This window comes from Porites lutea, chromosome 2 (assembly GCF_958299795.1).
Source record: "Porites lutea chromosome 2, jaPorLute2.1, whole genome shotgun sequence".
NCBI classification, from domain to species: Eukaryota; Metazoa; Cnidaria; class Anthozoa; order Scleractinia; family Poritidae; genus Porites; species Porites lutea.
The window spans coordinates 24667241-24689667 of record NC_133202.1 but is presented as its reverse complement, the minus strand read 5'-3'; the positions used below and the strand labels follow the sequence as shown (position 1 = coordinate 24689667).

The 22427-nt window shown below is 38.7% G+C and overlaps 2 protein-coding genes and 1 long non-coding RNA gene across 3 annotated transcripts; 1 reads left to right on the top strand and 2 right to left on the bottom strand.

Annotated features, from left to right (window-relative positions):
• Positions 1-2380: 2380 nt before the first annotated feature.
• LOC140928112 (uncharacterized) lies at positions 2381-4001 on the top strand. Its single transcript, XR_012164612.1, has 3 exons — positions 2381-2433; positions 3029-3157; positions 3671-4001. It is a non-coding gene; the product is annotated as an uncharacterized lncRNA (long non-coding RNA).
• Positions 4002-6583: 2582 nt separating this feature from the next.
• Positions 6584-13622, bottom strand: LOC140928087 (uncharacterized). Its single transcript, XM_073377808.1, has 4 exons — positions 13349-13622; positions 11974-12136; positions 8754-9883; positions 6584-8285 (listed from the first exon to the last, which is right to left on the bottom strand). Exons 1-4 carry the CDS (start codon positions 13562-13564, stop codon positions 8079-8081), a joined length of 1716 nt encoding a protein of 571 aa, XP_073233909.1. The 5' UTR covers positions 13565-13622; the 3' UTR covers positions 6584-8078.
• Positions 13623-19732: 6110 nt separating this feature from the next.
• Positions 19733-20937, bottom strand: LOC140925893 (tyrosinase-like). Its single transcript, XM_073375732.1, has 2 exons — positions 20526-20937; positions 19733-19791 (listed from the first exon to the last, which is right to left on the bottom strand). Exons 1-2 carry the CDS (start codon positions 20935-20937, stop codon positions 19733-19735), a joined length of 471 nt encoding a protein of 156 aa, XP_073231833.1.
• Positions 20938-22427: the final 1490 nt, after the last annotated feature.

The window sequence follows — 22427 nt, the reverse complement described above, 5'->3', positions numbered from 1 at the left end:
CAAGAGCATGCGCAATATCCAACAAATGATGACGTCACGTCCGGTTGAAGTTGCCGTCGCCCCGAAAACGTCTCTATCTGAAGTTCCCTATTCAGCAACCATCAACCGTCAAAAAGATTTTTTTTTCACCTTCAGCTGTCAAACTGTATAAAGATTAACGGTAAAAAAGTTTCAAGGTCTTTCAAATTTCGCTATTAGTTCAGCTGATCTTCACGGGATTCTAGCTCCTAAAGAATTTATATATAAACTGGAAAAAACACAACAGTTCATATTAATCTATACAGAAGTTTATATTTACTTTTAATTAGCTTTTGGACTCAATTACGCCAATTCTCAATGATCGTCAACCGTCAAACGTTTTTGGTTTTGGGAAAGGGATGTCGCAGTGGTGAGATTGATTGTCACCCACCAATGTGGCCCGGCTTCAAATACCGGCGTCGACGCCATATGTGGGTTGAGTTTGTTGTTGGTTCTCTCCTTTGCTTCAAGAGGTTTTTCTCTGAGTACTCCGGTTTTCCCCTCTCCTCAAAAACCAACGTTTCTAAATTCCGATTTGACCAGGACTCAGGTAGACGATGAACCACTTTGTGGATGTGCTATCTGCAAATTTATTTATTATTTGACCGTCACCCATCAAAATTGGTAAAAATTAACGGTCAATCGTCAAAGCTACCACCCCAGAAGACACTCTGTTCCATGAGGTACTCAAGGGACGTTTTGGTAGAGGTGTGCCGCCAAGGCGCGCCTTCAAACCTTGACCCCGGTGAAAGACAAAAATCGTTCATTTTTAAACCCTGTTTAATAAAAGAGAAAAGAGACCCTATTTTATGAACCTAATTTGTTCTTTTTTTGCATCCAGAATCGAAAAAACATTATGGAATTAGATGTTTTGGATTAAAAATTGTTGGTAGCACATATGTAGATTACTCATCGCGAACCGTCGCATTAATTATTTGGAAAGGCTTCCGATCCGAAATGACTCTCTCCTCAAGAACGCTTATTTATAAATAGTGAAATTGTATACCCTGTTTAACACTCAAAAACCCTGTTCAGCGGTACAAACCGGCCCACTTAAGCCTAATAAGGCCAGTAGCTAGCTCCCCACGCGCGTCGAGTATCTATCTCCGTGTAACGAATTCGGTATCTCAGTGAAGTTTCCATATTGTTGACGAATCCGGAAAAATCGACTCTATCGTAAATGTAGCCTTTAAATAATGTTGCAAGTGTCCTTGTTGTTAACAAAATGAACAGTTACAATTGATGTCAATGTAATGCATTATATAGGAGGATAAAGGAGTGTTCCATAAACTTTACGCGCGCAGGAAAACATTCTATTTTGTCTTTATGACGACGGGTTTTTTATCGTTCCACGTCGCTAAACAAGTTTAGTCGTGTTGCGCTTTGGAAAGAGAAAAGTTGTTCTTGACAAAATGAAAACGTTTTTAGTCTACATAATTTTCCTCCTAACAATGTGAGGAACTTCGACTGCTTCGGGAAATTTCAACGAGGAAGGTAAAACTTGTGTCATTTTCACATCTGTTCTCTTCGCGTTATTTTCCTCGATGGCGTAAGCTTGTAGCAAAAGTAAAGGGCACGCGCGAAATTCGTTACTTTCCCAGGCTAACTTTGCTTTTGCCTTTAAGTTATCAAACTACTGTGCCAACTTTTCATTCAAAAGTGTTAGAACTTCTTTAATTTGTGTAGGATTAAAATTATCTGGTTGTCGTTGAAACTGAACTCGCATTTGTTTGGACGATTTTGCTTCCATGGTTACTTGTTTCTAAGGATCGGAAGCGATTCTGGCGCGCACAATCGAAGTTACTTACGACGTCAAGTTCCGTTATTTGTTTCCACAAAGTTTAAAACACTTTTCAAAGCTTTTTTAACAGCTTTGTTGTAATCTAGTTGTAGCCGTGGGATTTTGAGGCTCAATTTAAGTATTAGCACATACTTTCACACGGTTTATACCTGATCAGCTGCATTTAAGTCGTTTAAATTCAAGGTGCCTTGAAAAGCTTTCAGGGATAGTTGTTCCGCCGCTAACTTTAAGTAAAGAAAAAGAGCTCTTCTCTCTATGAAATAATTCCAGTAAGTTCTGATTAGAGAGAGATGAGAAATAGAGACTTCGATATAATTTTCTGTTTTCTTTGTTCATTGGGCAGGCCTGGCTTTTTATACTGATTTGTTGTGTTGCTTTTTTTAAAATTTCCTTTCAGTTAATTGTGCTTCTTTCTTTTCATAAATTAAATTTTTGCGAAGAAATCTAGTCCATCAGTTGACTCAAGCTTGTTCCTTGCAAGGCTGTGGAATAGAGGTTTGGTATCTGCTGGCTTACGTAAGCCAAGTAGTGTTCGACGGCAAACAGCAAAACGGCCACAGTATCAGCGACTTGCAGATGTACCAATCAGCGTGTTTGAGATATGCATGGCACAGGTAAACAAAACTGGTCCGGGAAGTAATTTTTCTTGTAGTTTGTTGTATTGCATTGCACTGAGAATGTGTAGGAAAATTCCTTTAAGCTTTTCTCTTAATAAATTGTAGGTTTACATTTGGGATGCTGTAAAACAAGCTAACAAACTCAACCTTTTTTGTGATTTTCATATATTCATAACTTCATCATTAAACTGAACCTTTGTAATGTAATCTTTTAATCGAGGAAAAAAATACCACCTATGTGTTGTTGCTTGATCTGAACGCAGCTTTTTACCGTCATTTCGAGGTTTGCAACGATGGAGATAACCCCTATTAAATAAGGCATTCGGGTCGAGACAATTTATGTAATAGTTAGAATTGCAACTTCGCCCTTTTCCCTGTTTTCGAGTAAACCCAGGATGAGGACGAACCAGTATTTGGGCCGCGGGGACTGGGCCAAGATTGTTCTACATGCATGTATGTTACATGTACAGTATGCATTTAACTAAAAGTAATTTACACTCAAGGAATAATCTATTTAAGGTCATAGCTTATAATTATGTTAATCAAATCTGTCTAACTTCCTTTTTTGCTTGGGAAACATTATTTTGCACAGAGAAAGCTGCCAGACGCGAAGCTGAATCACAGTGGATTACTACAAAGCTGTGGAACAAGGACTTGGCGGCAACCATGCGCTTGATCAGATCAAATGAAACTCAGAAGAAGGCTCGCAATCTCACAAATTGTAAGTACTTAGATGCACTCTCCTTCATAAGTTACGATCACTTTTCAACTCCTAATTCTAAAAAAAAAAATTAAAACTCTCCCAGCATATTTGGTCTTGGAAAATATGCATCAATCGATCATTTTGTGACGGGCGAAACTGATTTGAAAGTGACTGATCAATCTTTGTTTTGTTTGTTTGTTGCTTAATTACTATACGAAACTATTTTCGTTCATAGTTTAAAATAAGATACTTCCGAAAGTTGTTATATAACAGTGGAAATATTTCTGAGATAACAATGCTTATACGAAAATACGCGCATTAGATAAACCGGTCCTTTATTTCTCACAATCTGTTTCTTGACTTTTCTCGGTAAAATTAACTTTTGCAAGTCACAGACTTATTTTACGAAAAAAAGGAAGTGAGTAGACCGCACAGTTTGTGAAGTAATTTTTTAAACCTGTTGTTCGTTTGTACTGTGTTTGTGTTTTATTGGTTGTGCATATTTATTACAAATTTCTTATTATCGCTCAGATCTCTTTCTAGTCTATTTGACAAGAATTACAACCACAATGATTAATTGGACCTGGCAGGACACGTTTGATCTGACGACCACTATCCTGCTGACCGATTATTGATGCACGGCTTTGTACCTCGCCATTCCTCAGGCTCACATAATAAATATCATCACCTGATTAATTCGAATGTTCATTCGAAAATGGAGGTAGGAGAACACATGATGAGTTTTTAATGTTTGCCGCAAAGTTGCCAAATTTCTACGTTCCCTTAAAGTAAAGGTCGCACTACACTATCGGTCAAATACCTGGAGACTTTATAAAGCTAAAGGATACGAGCCATGGTTGTTTGGGAGTTTCTGGACATGAATTTGTTTGTAAATGTGAACTTTTGAAATGGCAATGAAAAATTCAGTGCCAAATAGCAAATAATTTAGATTTCTTACATAAGTCCATAATTATAGACTATGATAATGGCGCAACACTGCCTTTTTATGACCGATATAAGGCTAGTTTTTTTGTGCAAGAAGAGTTTGCTAGGACAATGAGTGAAGACCGCCATTGTTTCCGGCCACTGGTCCGTCTGTTAGTTTTTTTTAAACATTGATGTCTGCACTCTCTTTTTGCAGTTGCAGTTGCATATGTGATATGTAATCGCCAAACTAAAAACTAAACAAGACTAAATAGACTACGAGTAGTCCCCCATTCTTTCTCAGAGATAGTAGAGCGAGCGGAACACGAGCGCGCGTGAAAATCACCCCACGTGGGAGAGGCGAGACGCCTTTTCTCGCGTGGGGTGATTTTCACGCGCGCTCACGTTTCGCTCACTTTACTATCCCTGAAGACAAATGGGGGACTACTCGTAGTCTACGACTGAAACTACTAACCAACCAAAACTTCCGCGACATCAAGAAACACCCATTCAATTCTAGTCCTGATCGACACTCTTTTGAGCGAAATTGACTATACATGTGTACCAAGAGAGTAGAACGGGGCTATATTCTCCAGCTCTTACTAGACCAAGAGAGTTAAAAAATAGAACAGAAAATGCGGTAACAATAAACAAGATGAAACAACGAATGTTGCAAAAAAACTAAGATTTTAAAGACTTTGCGTTTCGTAATCTCGACTCTCCAAAGGAGAAGCGAAAATTTTGATGTCAAATCGCATTCTCTTTATCATATTGATAAAATGCTGTACTGAACTGCACAGGAAGGGTAACACGATACACATTTTGATCTTTAAGGGTATCGACGGAGGTTATATTGATAGAACTGTGCTAAAATTATTCAAAGGGACACATAGTTGGTTCGACATTGTAGAATGCTCAAAATAGCAGGGATTCAAACTATCCAAAGTAAAATCTCAGTGATACACTTGGGGAGTCCACGGTGACGCAAATTCAAAGTATCCAGGGCCGAGTTAACAGAACCCTATACACTGTATTTTCTAGTAACTGAACGCTAAACGCACTTCTCTTGTGTTCTACTCTACTCTACTCTACTCCGCTATGCCCAGCTTAGCTCCCTGTTTCGAATATTCTCAGCCCTACTCTTATGTAATCTTCTCTAACATTGGGGAGCAAGGGGCGAGAACAGTGCTGAGAGCACTAGCCCCCGCACCCTCCACCTTCCCCATTCTCACCAAACTGACCCAGGTTCAAATCCCAGCGTCGACGGTTTCCCCATTTTGGTACTTCAGAGAACTGTCTCTTTCTAATTTCGTCCTGTGCGCGTGCATCCCATGCATATTAAGCATGCATAATTTATGAAAGGACAAAAGGGAAATTCCCTGGAGAACATCACGTGGCCTGAATTAATAAAACAAACCACACAAATGCAAGCTAAATATAGCCTGTACAGAAGGCGCTTGGAGGCAATGGGCGCCTGCTACGCAACCTAAGCTGGACTGGGGTCTGTTTGAATCTACGTAACCTTATCCTGAATAAGCGTAAGGTAACAAATATAACACATTAGCGAAAAACGTAACGTTTTCAATCTCTTTAAAGGTATAATAATATGTAGCAAAAATAAAGAAAATAAGTAATGATAACGATCACGATATTGATGATGATGATGATAGTAAAAGTAAAATCCAGTTAAAACAGAAGAGTAAGCTCAGATGATTAAGCTGCATGTTCAATGTTGGTTTCCCCCTCCTAATATAATTATGAGAAGTTTATATTTGTTAACTGGAAAGACGAACGTGTCGGTTTTTCACAATAACGACTATTGACCACCACAAAAAATGCCATAACATACCCATAATGCTCTTTGTTTGTCACCCCAAAGTTTTGCAGAAGTATTGTTTTCAGTTTCTTTTGGGGCCATTTGAACTCCCAAGGGATTGAATCTAAGAGAGGAAATGGCTTTCGTCGGGAATAAAGAAAACTGTCCGTAATTAACGTTGGGTGTCCGTACAGTGGGGTTCAAGTGACATAAAATTTATTTTCCCTCAAAGGGTTACACTAGAATAACACTAAATCTAAATCTTTCTCGGGAAATGGGTTTGTTCACTCGTGCAAATGACGTACCAGTTGTCAAAGTATTTGCCCTTCACAGTTCCACAGCTTGGTTTGTTACACCAAGAAGCTCTTCAGAACAAATAGCTGGCTCACATTATGTTTCATGCTTTCCGAAAAAGGCATAGGAAAGTTTTCATCGATACCGATTCCTTCAAGGTTCTCTCCCAAGTCAACATGTAGTCGATACCACTATTTATCAGACACAGGTCCGAATGTTTTTTAAAGCTCACTCCTTATAGGCATTTGAACAACCACTACTTTTCAGAAACACGTCTCAATCGAAACACTTGGGACCATATTCATATATGATAAACACGGATTTAGACGGTTTTAATACGCTGTCAAAAGTTATGAAACGTATTTTCTCATTAGCGTTAGGTTGGATTGATGTGAGATGCAGTACAAGAAAAAGTACAAGTAGACGCTGCAGTAACATGCTTAAGATCGTTTAGTTGGTTCTGTCAGTAAAAACTCTTTGCAATCTGCAGCGCCCATCGTTTTTGTCGACACATGCGCTCTCCACATCAAGCTAAACCAAGCGACATTCATTTGAAAAAACTCAAGTTAAAATGTACCAGTTTTGTCTCTTAACAATTAATTACAAGTCTTTTAATTAACTGCAGACTCGCAGTATTTAAAGCACTGAAGACTACCGGTAGCTTTTATCCTCAACGTGATATTTCCACCTTCAACCTTAATCCACTGTTTGAACGGGTAAACTTCCGCATTAATTGTCTTCGGGATTTCCTTAATAAACAAAGGCTACGTATTTTGCATAGGCAGGAGATGGGCTAGACTGTTTCAAAACAGCTCCTTAGTTTGCAAAGATCAAAGTATTGCTTTTAATAACTTTGTTCAGAAATTGTACAAGGCAAATTTTTTTGTATCTTGATGAAATGAGAAAGCGAACACGTTCGGCGAAAGCACACTTCCGCTTTTACCTACTAACAATATGACGAGTCTTGCCAAAACACAACGCACAACGACCATCAAAAGAAAGAAAAGATTGAACCTTAGACAAAAATAAGAATCGAACAGAAAGCACTAAATCCTCTGGTTAAGTTCGTCTGCAAAACAGCGTTGAAATCCTTGTTCAGGGCCCCACCTGTGTACCATGATTTAAGTACGCGCTATGATTGGCCAGTAACCTACTGAAAAAAGCCATTGCTAATTTGTCAATCAGGTGGAAGAGAACTGAATCGAAACGCATTTCCGGTAATTCGTTCAGTCCGCTGAGGGCTCAGAACAAGGATCTCGGCTTTGCTTCACAGACGTTACTAACCGGATTAAGATTACGTCTGCGACGCAGGCTACATTATCTACTCCTATCTTTGATTTATATTGCGGTCTACTTAGGCTGTATGACCTTCATAAGTTCAGGCATAAGAAAGCAATACTGAATATAAAAGTGTAAGAATATATTATGTAAGTAACGTATTACATATGTAAAAATAGAGCTATTATTTTTCATTGTTGTTAGTCTAACGATCATAGAGATACTTATTTCATATCCGAAAATCCAGCCGTGCTAAATCTTCAGAAACTGTTCAGTGCTGTTTTTACCAAATGTCCAGTAAGGGCTGTGCTCAGCCAGTGACCGGTGGTACCTGGCGCCTTAATCTTGCTCTTGGGCATAAAATTTTTTTTTCCTAAACATCATATTCTAGGCACCCTGAATTTCACAATCTCCACAGGCTCAAAGCACCGGGCCCTCTTCAATTTTCATATCACAGCCATCACAGGCATTCAGATAATGTGAAAGGCGCAAAGAAAAGTGCGCGCCACTCCCCACGATCTGAACGACTACTGGAACAGGCTGAGGGAACAGCTTTGCCAGTAAGTTATAAAACTTTCCAACAAACAGCAGGATTATCAATGATTTGGTGTACCGTTGGTTCTACAATTAAGATGATACATCGGCATCTTTCAGTTCATCGATTATCTCCTGCACGGTTGGTCTCGGCCCAGGATCTCTATGCAGGCATCGCCGTACCAGGCCGCGAAACACACCGTTCGTTACAAGCACGACTTGTTCTTCACGCTTACTAGGATCTGGAAGTTCCCGGATGCACATTTCACAAAGAAGAGCACCAAAGCTGTAGACATCAACCTAAAAACAATCATAATACATGACATTACTTATTAGTTGTGTACTGATTACAAAAGGAGTTAAGATAACACGAGAGGGAGAATCTCGAGAATTCAAAATAGATGAAAATCGATAAATGGATAAGAAAAGCCTAGAAAACAACAGATCCTTAAAAGGCTTCATGGTACGTTCTTGGCTTAAATGTTTTGTTTCTAAAAATACTAATTAACTTTTGCTGTCCCGTGACTGTTGTCTTTAGAGACAAGAAGGGATAAATTAAAGAATCCAATTACGTGGACCAAATCCATGAAGAAGATATGTATAAAAGAGTGAAAAAAGTGCAGAACAAGGTACAAAGACTCCTCACAAAGATATGGTCATTTCATATGTATTGTTTATGGAGTGGACATTACTTATCACTTCTGCCACTGTTAGCCTTGCTGTACAGTTTTAGTAAGTAAACAGTCTTGAATATTTTTTTAAACTTACCTTGACTGTTTGGTTTGATGTAAGTGCTTCAGGTGCACTGTAAATCATAGCTCCAGGAGCCACTGTCATGGTCTGCTGTATAAAATTAGCAGTGCCGTAATCAGACACTTTGGCTCTCCATTGGTCACCCTGTCGCCATAGCAACACATTCGCACTGCTGACGTCACGGTGAATGATAGGCTCTGGTTTCTTTCGATGAAGGTAGTTCAGGGCACGTGCTACATCCAGAGAAATGGGGGCTATTTCTGTCTCGGGGAGTTGCCGCTGCTCCAACAAAGTGCGCAGACTTTTCTCCATCAGCTCGGTCACAAACAGAGGAGTTCCCTCATCTTTCGTAGCGCCGATAAACTGTAGTAAGTGAGGATGGCGGCATTTAGAAGCGATATTCATTTCTCTTTCAAACAGATTTATGTTATGAGGAGAAAGAATCAACTCATGGATCTGTTTCACTGCTACAGTACAGCCACAATACGTTCCCTTATTGACAATTCCCCATCCTCCCCTCCCAAGGTATTTCTCTGTTATTTGAATTTCGTCCCGGGGAATAACCCAGTCACGTGTTTCCTGGTTCCGCAATTGATTTATTGTTTCCTGTGCTGTTGAAAGACTTAACTGTAGTTCAGAAACTTCTCCTCGGCAATTGGTCAACTGCTGTCCTATCTCCCTCAGTTGCCGCTGCAACTCCACCAGCTGCCTCTGGGAATTTTCTTCGCGTTGTTGAAACTCCGTCAGCTGCCTCTGAGAATTTTCTTCACGTTGTTGAAACTCCCTCAGCTGCCTTTGAGAATTTTTTTCTCTTTCCTGAAGCTCTCTCAACAACCGCTGCATATTTTGTTCACGTTGTTGAAACTCCATCAGTTGCCTTTGAGAATTTTTTTCTCGTTCCTGAAGTTCTCTCAACAGCCGCTGCATATTTTGTTCATGTTGCTCAATATCCGTTAGCTGGCTTTGAGAGTCCTGATACCGTTCTTTAACCACTCTGAGTTTCCTTTGTAAATCCTGCTCGCGTTGCTGCATCTCCCGTTTCTGTCTCTGGAAGTTTTCCTCACGTCGCTGAAAATCCCTCCACTGACTTTCTATTTCTGAGGTTCGCCTTGGCGAATTTGCTTTGCGTAGATTTTGTTTTTTTTCTAAAAAGATAATTCATGATCAAAAAGAAAACAAGGCAATCATGAAAATCACCCAAGTAACATAGGCAACCCGATTAAGTGTCACCTAAAAAAGAAAAATTAAAAATTTTGACTTCAAAGAAAATTTTAAATGTACTGCGTTCCTCTCTTTAAACTGAGCGACACATAAGGTTAAGAGATACTGATGAAGAAGATGAAAATCAGAATTTCGTTTCGCTCCGATTGTCACTAAATAATTATGGCTTGCTTGTAAACTCACACAAAATATTGAAATGTGTGTCCAAGAATAGCCCCTTCTTTGAACGAGCTCTCATTTTTTCGTTCAGATGAACCTTAAATCAGTCGATTTGATATCAAAACGTTTCGACACGATCCAGTCCGAAATTGAAATCACGCCCGCATTTTTACTCTAACTGCTTATCCCATAGGACGTTGCATCTTTTACCGCACAGCGGAAACAGTTTTTACCAACTGCCAATCTTGAGAGACCTTCAGGAACGAGAAAAAAATTCTCAAAGGCAACTGATGGAGTTTCAACAACGTGAACAAAATATGCAGCGGTTGTTGAGAGAGCTTCAGGAAAGAGAAAAAAATTCCTAATTCCTAATTCTGTTAGTGACATGTCCCCTCCCCACTACTTTATCGGTCTTCCTTTCTCCTTTTCTCATCTATCTTTCCCTCCAAGATGATCTTTCCCAAGCCCTAATTTGTTTACATTGGCCAAAATACTTAAGCTTTTGTTTCTTTTAAAAAGGGTAACTTACGAGTTCAAAAAAACAATACACTAAATCTGGAGTGCAAAGACATCCGTGATGAGTTTTTAGAAAACCTGAATTTTTCCATATAAATTTTCTGTAATTTTGATAATGTGGAATTACAGAAAATGTATGGGAAAATCAAGCATCAAATATATGAATTCAGGAAGAATTAGCGGGCTTTGAATTCCAATACAAATCTTTGAATTTCCCTCCATCTTGCCCTGATTACCTATGATGCAACTATGAGCGTGAACTCCTCTATACGAGCCCACATCGCTGAGGTCTGTCTTTTGTAACGTCATACTAGATTAAACTTTTGTAAGTACATTTTCTGTTCTGCACGATGAGGACTAAGGATGTGCTGCGAGATTTGCCATTGCTATTAAATTTGCATTTGCATGTCAGCATTTGTGATTTGCTCTTTTAATAGTAATAAGCTTATGTGTTACATTAAGAGAACTATTTCAGTGAAAACTTTCCTAATATGTGTAATAAACAGCTCACGTCTTAGGAAGTGCTTTGTACAAGGTCATATTCACGAGTTGTTTGTGTCAAAAGCCCTCACTCGCTCGTATCTCGCTCGTTCGGGTTTTGACACAAACAAGCTCGTGAATATAACCCCGCACAAAGCACTTTCTATGACGTAAACTACATTTTTGATAAGAAAACTACTGAGGACGATTCAAGATCTGAGGGGAAATTTTGGCGGCGGAACCGCCAGCGCGCGAGAAAAATGAGGCGAGGAAGCAATTTTCATCAATCGATTTGTGAATTACAGACTAATGCAGTTGACTCAAAGCTTTCATTTAGTCTTAAATATGATCTGATTTTTTTTTACTCCAAATCACTAGAATAGGGGCCGGCCGGATATCATGCTCTTCTTTGTTGCTTTAAAAAAGAAGATCAATGTTGTTCTAGTAGTCTACCCCTCTTGACACTGTTAACAGCGAACAATGTTTTGACGCGAAGATTCCCGGTCGACAAAATTTATAAGCGTTAATATTCTGTCTTGTTATATATGGATATTTCACTCATCAATTATAAATATTTAAGCCCAGCTATCCACACAAATGTACGTGTTTAACCGTACGCTTCTCAATTCAAAAACACCAAACTAACTACTCTAGCCATAAGCTTGAGCTACCTGTTTTTATAAACCTTCGTAAATACAGTAAGTTTAACCCGTATTCGTCTTTTTATTTAAAGACTTAATACCAAAAAAAAAAGGATCTGCCTGTTTCCATACATTTGTACAGAGGTTCAACCATGTACCTCTTTATTCCAAAACCAAAACTTAAACAAAATTTTGGAAATTACTTTGAACACTCTCACCTTTGATTGGGACGGGCATTTTTTCAATAAAAAGCTGAAGCTCATTTGGATCAGCATCTTTTAGTTGAACAGTTTGTCCTTCGTGACCCCACCAGTCTTTTAGCTCTTTAATTGTAACTGTATCCTTGGTGGCCTTCATTGTAGTTTCAGGCATAATTACAAACTGAAAAAAGTAAGGAGAGGTAGTATTGGATTACTTCCTTGAAATACGTACTGTAGTCGATTAATAGAGATAAATCAATACATTTAGAGGTCAATTAACTGCATATTACACCGATATTCGGCAGTATAATCGTCATCCGCGATCAAAGTTCACCTAAAGTGTTGCGCAAAGTACAGCACAGCTTCCTTAGCTTCCTTAGTTTCCTCAACAACATGGCTTAATCACAGTACAGAGTAACCGTTGAATGTTAATCGTTAACAAACATTGCGCAATTTTTACAAACCTTTATAAAAAGAGGACACTTGGGAAGGTCCCGAAGGTGTCCGCTTAATACCAGGGAGGGGGGGGGGGGGGGGTACTTGGCTACATTTTTGCTGGGTATGTGCCGCTAGCCTCTCAGAGCCCCTACCCCATTATAGTCTATTCTGTGACCAGTTATAGACCCCATCTTAGCCACTTTTGGGCAAATAATCACTGAATGAAGAGCACTTTACTTTTCACCTACAGTGGAAACATTCTGGTAAGTTTGCTAACCGTAAATATGAAGATCTGTCTTACCCCAAAAAATCCCAAAATGTGCCACCCCATTCGAGTAACTCTACTGAAATTTCGACCCCTCTATAGTCAGTCCAGTTGTGAAAATGCGACCCCATCCAGCGGCACATTCCTATTAGCCTCTTATAGAGGGAAGTAACCCTTCCCTCCCGGGGCTTACCTCCTCACGGAACTTTATGATAAAGTAACACAATCTTCCAAATTATAAATAGCAATCACATGATTTATACGATAACATAACGCTGTTTTATATCTCATAGCAACCTTATTTCCGCCTTTTTGCCAGTTGTTGTAATCTAACGGTCAATCGTTGATATTACCCGATGAGTGTGGTCATCTTTTGGCCACACGAAACAGAGCTGTAGTAATAAAACCATGCACTACCTCTGAAGTCTTGAACCAGTTTATTATAATTGTATTGTTAAATTATATATTTAAAACCCTTTCACTCCTAGAGTCATGGATCTATAAAATTTAGTTCTAACTCTTGAGCCCCTAGACGAAACCCCTCTATCAGTACTCTCACGATGGTACTATTTGTTTTCAGTATTGGACGAAATGAAATTTCGACTTCTCTGTTGATAACGTTTTGATTTTGCTGATTTTGTCAGTGCAATCTCGGAAGTGAAAGAGGAAAAACATCAATAACTCACATACCATCTCGTCATGCCCCGCTATCCTACTGGCATATAAAATGCGGCAATCGTTGAACATCGCACGAAACCAAAGTTGTAGCTCTCCTTCTCCATCCTTCTTACCGCGCAATGAGACGGTTCCATGTACAACACAAAGCTGTGTATAGCCCAACTGACTGACCCAACAGAGCCAATCCATTTTGTTTATTGGAAGTGCACCTCGTCCCCAGGCTCTCATCCTACTGAAAATCGCAGCCGCCGCAAGGACGGTATGGACTGGATTTGTGCGCTGAGGCGTTTTTCATTTGTTTTTATTTACCATTTTGTGAAAACTCAGACTAGATCAACAAAATGCACATTCAAAGTGACTTTTTTCCTGCATGTGTTTAAAATGCTTCGCGCTCGAGCAAAGTTTACATATTAGTTGACATAGCACCGCCTACTCTGCATATTTCAAACACTGAGAACTTTTTAAAGTAAACTTTAAAAAACATTGGTCCAAGACACGTGAAATGGGTTCATAGAAATCATACTCCAAAGAAATCCTGTGACTGAAAACCGATCAGGCCAAAAAGCTGCTGCAGCCCACAGGTTTGAAGAATAATCTAGGACGGGGAATTTACCTGCCAACCACAGTTTCTCTTTCATTTCTAAAACACGTGATGTCAAGTCTGGGGTCAGTGATCCTCTTAAACCTGTCAGACCAGGTTTACTTTTTGCAGGTTTTCTCTTTTGTAGTTTGCTCGTTTCGCTTAAGTCACGATTAAAATGGTCTACGGTGCAAGCGAAAGAAAAAATACCGGGTAAATATCCTCGTGTGAAGCTTACACTGTGTCAGGGAAGTATGGAGAGGGATTAGAAAAAAAAACAAAAACATTTTATACAGGCTGAATTGCCTGAAAAATTCAAGCAAAAAAAGAAGAAATAGAAGAAGAAAAACACCGTCCAGAGAAACTTTTTCCCTTTTAGTTGGCCATTAAAAGTAAAATACATTCCTTAGCAAGACAAACTGGTCAATATGAGAAAGCCACGTGTCCAACTCACCCAACTGGGAAAGTGAGGGCTTTCAGTGGACTGCCATGTGAAAAGAGGATCTGCTAGGAGACCAGCCACTGTATGGTTTTATTCGACCTCTTACCATTCTCAAATATTCTTTTTATTTTTAGCATTGAAGCACAAAATATTGTCGTTCAGTCCTTAACACCTTGAGTGATGCCACAAACTACAATTTTACTCCGCTACGAGCCGATAACCATACATTCCGTTCCCTCTAGTTATTTCAAGTTTTTTTCTTTTTGTCTCTTAAAACGTGCTTTTTCCTTGCTTATGTTGTGTATAATGATAAGAAGCTTGTGTGTTTCACGCCGGGTATTAAATTTTTTTTAATGATTTGAATATTTGATAGTTTCCCTCAAAGTAGAATTACGCAGAATACATATAAAAGGTCAATTGCACTTTAATACCAGCCATATATAAGGCGAGAATTTACCCACGGAAAAAATATTAATGAAAATTGACCTTAACATCAATTTATTCAATTCCCAGAAAGCCGGAAACTGCGATTCTGAGAATTTAGTTTTCCACATTTTTTCAATTCTACACATGCAGGAGCATGTCCAGAGAATCCCCAAAAAAGACAAATAGAAATTAATCAGAATATGTTGATTTTCCACCAACTGAATACACTGAAAAAAAGATTGCCATAATTATTTTGGTTAACATCTTTACTCTCAACATATGGTGTTCTTTATTCTCAATATTTAAAGTGTAGAATTGAACCAATTCAGTGGTTGTTTTAATTGTAAATTTTGCAAAGCCAAGAAAAGAAAATGTCGAAACTTGTAAGAATTGTCTCTTGTATGTAAAGAATTCTCTCCTTTTTTTAATATAGGCATCACAAAACAATTGATTCCGTTTTTGTTTCTAAGGCCTGAACAAAAGATTTGGATCGACTGTAGAACAATAAACAGCTATAAACTAAGACTATTTCCCTCAAACTAGAGTCTTCACCGTCATTATCGAGTCAAATAATTTTAAATTATCTCGTTTCCCAAAGTGCGTGCTGTTGCAAACCAGTCGGCAGTAAATAAACACAAGCCTCATTCTTCTCGCGAAAATCAAATTGAGACGCATTTATTACAACTTGATGGCAAGTATAGACTGGTAAACGCATTTGTATTGCAAATTCGTGTCATGAAAAAAGGATTATAACGTCTCGCTCGCATACGGCCTGAGGTGCTCCCAAAGTCCCATAAATTACTGTAACAACGTTACAGTAACTTGTATGGGACTCTCCAGGATACTTACAGTTCAGGCGATTTGTGTCGCTCCACTGAAAATTAAAATTACTCAATTTCCTGGTGGATTCCGTCTAGAACTCAGTTCTTAGTTGATAAACTATGCTGTCCTTAAGGTAATCCTGTCTTGTCTAAATGGTCTACTTTATTTGGGGCTGTAATGGAGTCTCGTATTAAAAACTCGATTCTTCGAAAGAGAAGCACAAATTTGCTGTCAAATTAGTCAGGTGGCTAAAGGCTCAGATCTATACAGAGCGGACAAAAGCACCAAACTTTGCATGGTTGTAGCTTAGGACATGTTAGTCAATATTAGGATCGGTGCCCACAGCTACCTCTTCAGGATTTGCAGCAACTGCTCGCTGAAGTTCTTCAACAACCTTCCATGATGGGTGGCCTGTGCTGAAAATTGCAATCCCTTGTTTTTTGCCATTTTTTGATGAAAATCACATAAAAAGGCAAGTAGATGGAAAAAGAAACTGTATTAATACTATTATCATTAAAACCGGTGACTAAAACAAGTCAACTTAATGATATAGCAATAATGATATGCCATGGTGGGTACCCTGTGCTAAGAATATGAGTTCCTTGTTTTTTGCTATTATTTTGATGAAACTTGAAAATCAAAAAGAAATTGTATTATTATTGAAACCAACGACAAAAAGCAAGTCAACTAAATGGAAGATCCAAAGAAGACTTTTTCATATGCGTACTCTGTCCCAAATGGCCTTTCAAGATGGCGGCTTGAAGGTGTCTTTTCATGGATTGTAATAATCCGCTAGAATAAATTGTCGTTTTTTAAGGGAAATTGTGTACAGTTTGAATCACTACTGGTTTAAGTGAAGTTTTAAGCTCTTCTTGGCGATAAATGTGTTATCGAAAGCCACATTTTCGCTTCATATTTTGTGCCGATTATGAATGACTATTCTGAATTTGTTTTCTTACTGGTTAGTTAAAGGTTTCTGAAGCCGAGATGTTTTCTACACACCAGGATGGATATCAACTGGCATCGTTGTCATATTTGTCAAGAATCAACAGAAGAAGATCTGAGAAGCCCATTGGTTTAACCGTACAAGCATTTATAGAACGCTCCTTGCAAATGTACTAGAATTCAGGAAAGAGGACTGTTTTCCTGTTGCAATTAAGTTTGATATTGAAATCACTACAGTAGTAAAAATGCAAAGAAGCAATCCTGTCACCTCAAGTTTAGTAAGTCCAAGTTAGAAAAAGCAAGAGAAAGGAAAAGCAAGCATGTTGAAGCAGACCAGAAACAGAAAGACAGGAGGTTGTAGATTGTGGTACCAAACGAGCTCGGAAGGTTGACACCAGTGAGACCGCAAAGTGTGTGACATGAAACGAAGATGATGGCAACCACCTATACAGTTTCTATACATTGAAAGCCGACAGAAACCTAAGACGTATTGCCAACGATTTACTGGACTATGGCCCTCCAAGAATATTTGGCGGTGGTGTGATTGCCATAGATTCAAAATATAATACGCGCTGTTTAACTGACTTGCGAAATAAGAATACATGTCTGAGGAACGCAAGAAGAAAAGTGAAGCACCTTGGAAGGCCGAGGAAGACGAGGAATTAAGTAAATCATGAGCATTTATTGAACTCACTGAGTACATAGCAAATGCAGTGGAGAATGATACACATTTCTTTCTACTGGCCGAACTTCATAAGCTGTATTCGTTACATACAAAGGCACACACTTTGCAGCGCCACTAGTGTTAGTCTTCAAAGCTTGTTTGGTGCCACAATCTACAACTTGCTGTTTCTGGTCTGCTTCAACATGCTTGTTTCTCGTTTTTTACTTTACTTTTTCTAACTTGGACGCAAGGAGACAGGATTGATGCCACTTTACATTTGTTTACCACTGTAGTGATTTCAATATCAAACGTAATTGCAACAAGAACACGTACAGTCCTCTTTCTTGAATTCTAGTAACTTGAATTGTCAAGGAGCGTTCTATAAATAATTGTGCCGTTAAACCAGTTGGTTTCTCAGATTCTCTCTTTTCGATTCTCACCCTTGGTAAATATGATAAATATGACAACGATCCCAACTAATTTCCATCGTGGTGTGTAGAAACGAGCTGAAACTCAATCACGATAAGACTGAAATCGTGCTTATCTTGTCGATGAACCGTACTCGTCCATTCTTTAGCGACGTCATTATGGGCAATGCTGGGCTAAGAACCACCGCCAGATTATCGTTGTACCAGCTCAGGAACTTATCAAAGATAAGAAAGTGTATCACACAGGAGTCTAGCGAAATTTCTGTACATGCTTTTAGTACTTCCAAAATAGACTATTAATTGCAATTCACTACCCCCAGGTCGGACTTGTAAAGGCTTTTTGGACACATTATCCATTTGACCTTCACCGGCTTCCTGTTAGTTATCATGTTCTTTTTAAACTTCTTTAGTCAGTTTTCAAATCACTTAATAACCTTCCACCTAGCTATCTAGCAGACAGACTTAGTTATCAAAGGCGCTCCAGGAACATGTGGTCTGCATCTCAGCAGCTGTTAGAACAACCTCGAAAACTCACGGGGACAAAGCTTTTTCGGAGTGCGCCCCTAAACTGTGGAACTCACTACCATTAGCTAGATTTGCGCAAGTTACCATCTTTAGCTAGTTTAAAGAAAGGACTGAGAACATATCTTTTTACGCAATTTTTAGAGAGTAAGTCAAAACGTCTTTAATATCTGCAGATCATATAACTAAACTTATAGAATGTATATTCAGTTTTTTTTTTGACTTATTATCATCATATACAAACTTTAATGGCAAAATATTTTTAAAACATTTTAATTTTTGTTCCCTTCTCTTGTTCTTTGTGAATTGCAAATAGATTTTAATATATGTTATTTCATGCTCGAGAGATATATATTTTTCCTCTTTAACATTGTAAACCACCATGAGCTTAGGATATGAGCGCTATAGAAAGTGATTCAAATTGTACACAATTCCCCTCCAAAACGGCAATATATTCTAACGGATACTTACAGTCCATTAAAAGACACCTTCAAGCCACCATCTTGAAATGCCATTTGGGACTGAGTACGCGTCTGAAAACATCTTCTTTGGATTTTCCATTTAGTTGACTTCTTTTTATCATTGGTTTTAATAATAAGATAATACAATTTCTTTTTCTCATTTTCATGTTTCATTAATATAGTGGCAAAAAACAAGGAATTGATATTCTTAGCACAGGGGACCCACCATGGTATATCATTATTGCTATATCATTAAGTTGACTTATTTTAGTCATCGGTTTCAATAATAATAGTATTAATACAGTTTCTTTTTCCATCTACTTGCCTCTTTATATGTGATTTTCATCAAAAAATGGCAAAAAATAAGGGATTGCAATTTTCAGCACAGGGCACCCATCATGAAAGATTGTTGAAGAACTTCAGCGAGCGGTTGCTGCAAATCCTGAAGAGGTAGCTGTGGGCACCGATCCTAATATTGACTAACATGCACTAAGCTACAACCATGCAAAGTTTGGTGCTTTTGTCCACTCTGTATAGATCTCGCTAAAATTTTGCACTAAGCCACCGGACTAAATCGCATTCACTTTCTCATATTGGATGAAATGCTGTAGTGGACAGCACAGAAAGGGTAATATGATAGACATATTGACCTTTACGGGTATCGAGGGGCGGGAGGTTATATTGATAGAACTATGCTGCCTTAAATTATTCAAAGGGACACACAGTTTGTTCGACATTTTAGGATGATCAAAATATCCAAAGTAAAATCGCAGCGATACACTTGAGGAGTCCACGGTGACGCAATATATCCAGGGCTGAGCTAACAGAACCCTATACACTGTATTTTTGATTAACTGAAGGCTAACTGCACTTCTTTTGTGTTCTACTATACTCTACACTACTCTGCTCAGCTCAGCTTAGCTCTCTGTTTTGAATATTGTCAGCCCTACTCTTATGTAATCTTCTCTTCCCGCGCAGTGATGAGATCACTCCTCTCTCACCAATGTGACCCGGGTTCAAATCCCGGCGTCGACGCCATATGTGAGTTAAGTTTGTTGTTGGTCCTCTCCTTTGCTCCGAGAGGTTTTTCTATGCATCCACGTGCATTAGTATGCGCAATTTATGAAAGGACAAAAGGCAAATTCCCTGGAGAACAACACGTGGTCTGAATTAATAAAACAAACCATACAAATGCAAGCTAAATGTAGCCTGTACAGAAGGCGCTTGGAGGCAATGGGCGCCTGCTACGCAACCTAAGCTGGACTAGGGTCTGTTTGAATCTACGTAACGCTATCCTGAATAAGCGTAAGGTAACATATATAGCACATTAGCGAAAAACGTAACGTTTTCAATCTCTTCAAGGGTATAATAATATGTACCAAAAATAAAGAAAATAAGCAATGATAACGATCACGATATTGATGATGATGATGACAGTAAAAGTAAAATCCAGTTAAAACAGAAGAGTAAGCTCAGATGATTAAGCTGCATGTTCAATGTTGGTTTCTCCCTCCTAACATAATTATTAGAAATTTATATTTGTTTACTGAAAAGAAGAACGTGTCGGTTTTTCACAATAACGACTATTGACCACCACAGAAAATGCCATAACATACACATAATACTCTTTGTTTGTCACCCCAAAGTTTTGCAGAAGCATTGTTTTCAGTTTCTTTTGGGGCTATCTGAACTCCCAAGGGATTGAATCTAAGAGAGGAAATGGCTTTCCCCGGGAACAAAGAAAACTGTTCGTAATTAACGGTGGGTGTCCGCACAGCGGGGTTCGAGTGTCATAAAATTTATTTTCCCTCAAAGGGATTCACTACAATTACACTTAATCGCATTCAAGTTAAAGGAAAAAGTAAAGGAAGGTCATGTAGAAACTTAATGTATACTTACCATTCTCGTCAACATCGTCGTAGTCATAACCGAACTCGAAAGACTTCTTAAACATCTGTTGATGAGTATACACAGGACAAATTGGTACAATGACGTCATCTTTGTTGTGTCCGATGGGTGCATCGTAACTTGAAAGAACCGAAGCGTTCTTCTTGAACTTGCGAAGCCATTTCTCATAAATACGATCTACAAAGAAATGATGAAGAGGAAAGATGAGGTCGTTTGACGCTGAAGGTTCACCCCTCATGACTCCAGCCAAGACTAAGTGATTCTGGTTATGTAAGGTCTGGACATCTGGCAAACGACAACCGGTCTTTGTACTGGCGTAGCTTGACTCTTTGCCATTGTTTGGCAGGTCAAAGTTTTCAAGCCGGAGTGCAAAGTTGACTTCTTCTTTGGTTGGAAATGTCATTGTATATCCCTGTTTTCTCACTTTTTCTTCCATTTCTTTCTCAGTGATCCGTTCCAAACCAGATTTCCTGTTGGTTTTCTCAAAGTACACCTTTGTCCGGGAATTGGTTTCTTCACTGCTGCAATGACGTACCAGTTGTCAAAGTATTTGCCCTTCTAGTTCCATCAGCTTGGTTTGTTACACTAAGAAGCTCTTCAGAACAAATAGCTGGCTAACATTGTGTTTTTTTTTTCCCAATAAGGAATAGCGAGGTTTTCATCGTTACCAATTTCCTGCAAGGTTCTCTCCTAAGTCAACATGTACAGTCGACACTTTTAGGGCCTGTCTACATGGAGGTGGGGGACCCCAGGCTGACACCCCACCTCACGCCTCGATATAAATTACATTATGTCGCGCCATAATGTTCGGTTTTAATTAAAAAAAGTCTAATGGAACTACTAATTCAATGGTATATCCTAAATAATTGACCTTTCATAAGCGACATATCTACTGGTACCTTCGAGTCAATTTAGTCGGCTATTTCACGTCTGTATTGATCTATAACCTACATCGATTCATAAATATGCAACATAGGAATTAAAGAATTAAATCCCCTCCGCCCTCTCCCCCTCCCCCCTCCCCACTTTATGAGTAAGTTTATAATTGTCAGTATAGGAAACTCTACATACAAATTCCATTTCATTTCTATGACCTACTCATAAACAGGTAATATATGATTTAAGGCATACACTGTAATATTTTCTACAGCAAGTTACCTATTGGATAGAAAACTTTAATTGAAAAAGCTTAATGGACGTACTTAGCTACTACGCATATTCAATGATATATTTTCACTAGCATCTTCAGTCAACTTAGTCGCGGCTATTTAATTTTTTTACATTGATCTATAACCTACTTCATAAAATATGCAACAAAGGAATCAGGGAACGAATTCCCCTTTATGAGTAAGTTACCTCAGTATTGCCAGAATAGGAAACTCTACATACAAATGCCAGCCGTTTAATATTGCTAATTACTATGAGACGTATTTAATCTCATGTCCTAAAACTTGTCATAAGCGAACATATTTACTGGCATCTTCAGTCAATTTAGTCGATTTCACGTCTACAACCTACTTCATACTGAGTACATTTGGAATTGAAGTAAAACCTGCTTTATGAGCAAGTTAGCTAATGCTGGCGTAGGAAACCCAATTAGAAATGTCATAATTGCTAACTACTACGCGTATTTAACTGTACATTCTACAACTTGTAATAAGCGCCATATCTATAGCCTGCGCCACAGACGGCGGAACTAAATCCTCTGGTTAAGTTCGTCTGCAAAACAGCTCTGAAATCATTGTTCAGGGCCCCCAGCTGTGTACCATGATTTGAGGACGCGCTATGATTGGCCAGTTACTCAGTGAAAAAAGCCATTGTTAATTTGTAAATCAGATGGAAGAGAAAATCGAAACGCATTTCCGGTAATTCTTTCAGTCCGTTGAGGGCCCA

What these genes read in the sequence shown, in the direction of transcription:
- LOC140928087 (XM_073377808.1), bottom strand. Translation starts at nt 13,564, where the DNA reads ATGAGAGCCTGGGGACGAGGTGCACTTCCAATAAACAAAATGGATTGG. An exon ending in TAGCGGGGCATGACGAGATG is followed by an intron (nt 12,137 to 13,348) that starts GTATGTGAGTTA and finishes TACTTTTTTCAG; the next exon opens with TTTGTAATTATGCCTGAAAC. An exon ending in AATGCCCGTCCCAATCAAAG is followed by an intron (nt 9,884 to 11,973) that starts GTGAGAGTGTTC and finishes TTATCTTTTTAG; the next exon opens with AAAAAAAACAAAATCTACGC.
- LOC140925893 (XM_073375732.1), bottom strand. Translation starts at nt 20,937, where the DNA reads ATGACATTTCCAACCAAAGAAGAAGTCAACTTTGCACTCCGGCTTGAA. An exon ending in CGACGATGTTGACGAGAATG is followed by an intron (nt 19,792 to 20,525) that starts GTAAGTATACAT and finishes TTATTAATTCAG; the next exon opens with ACCACGTGTTGTTCTCCAGG.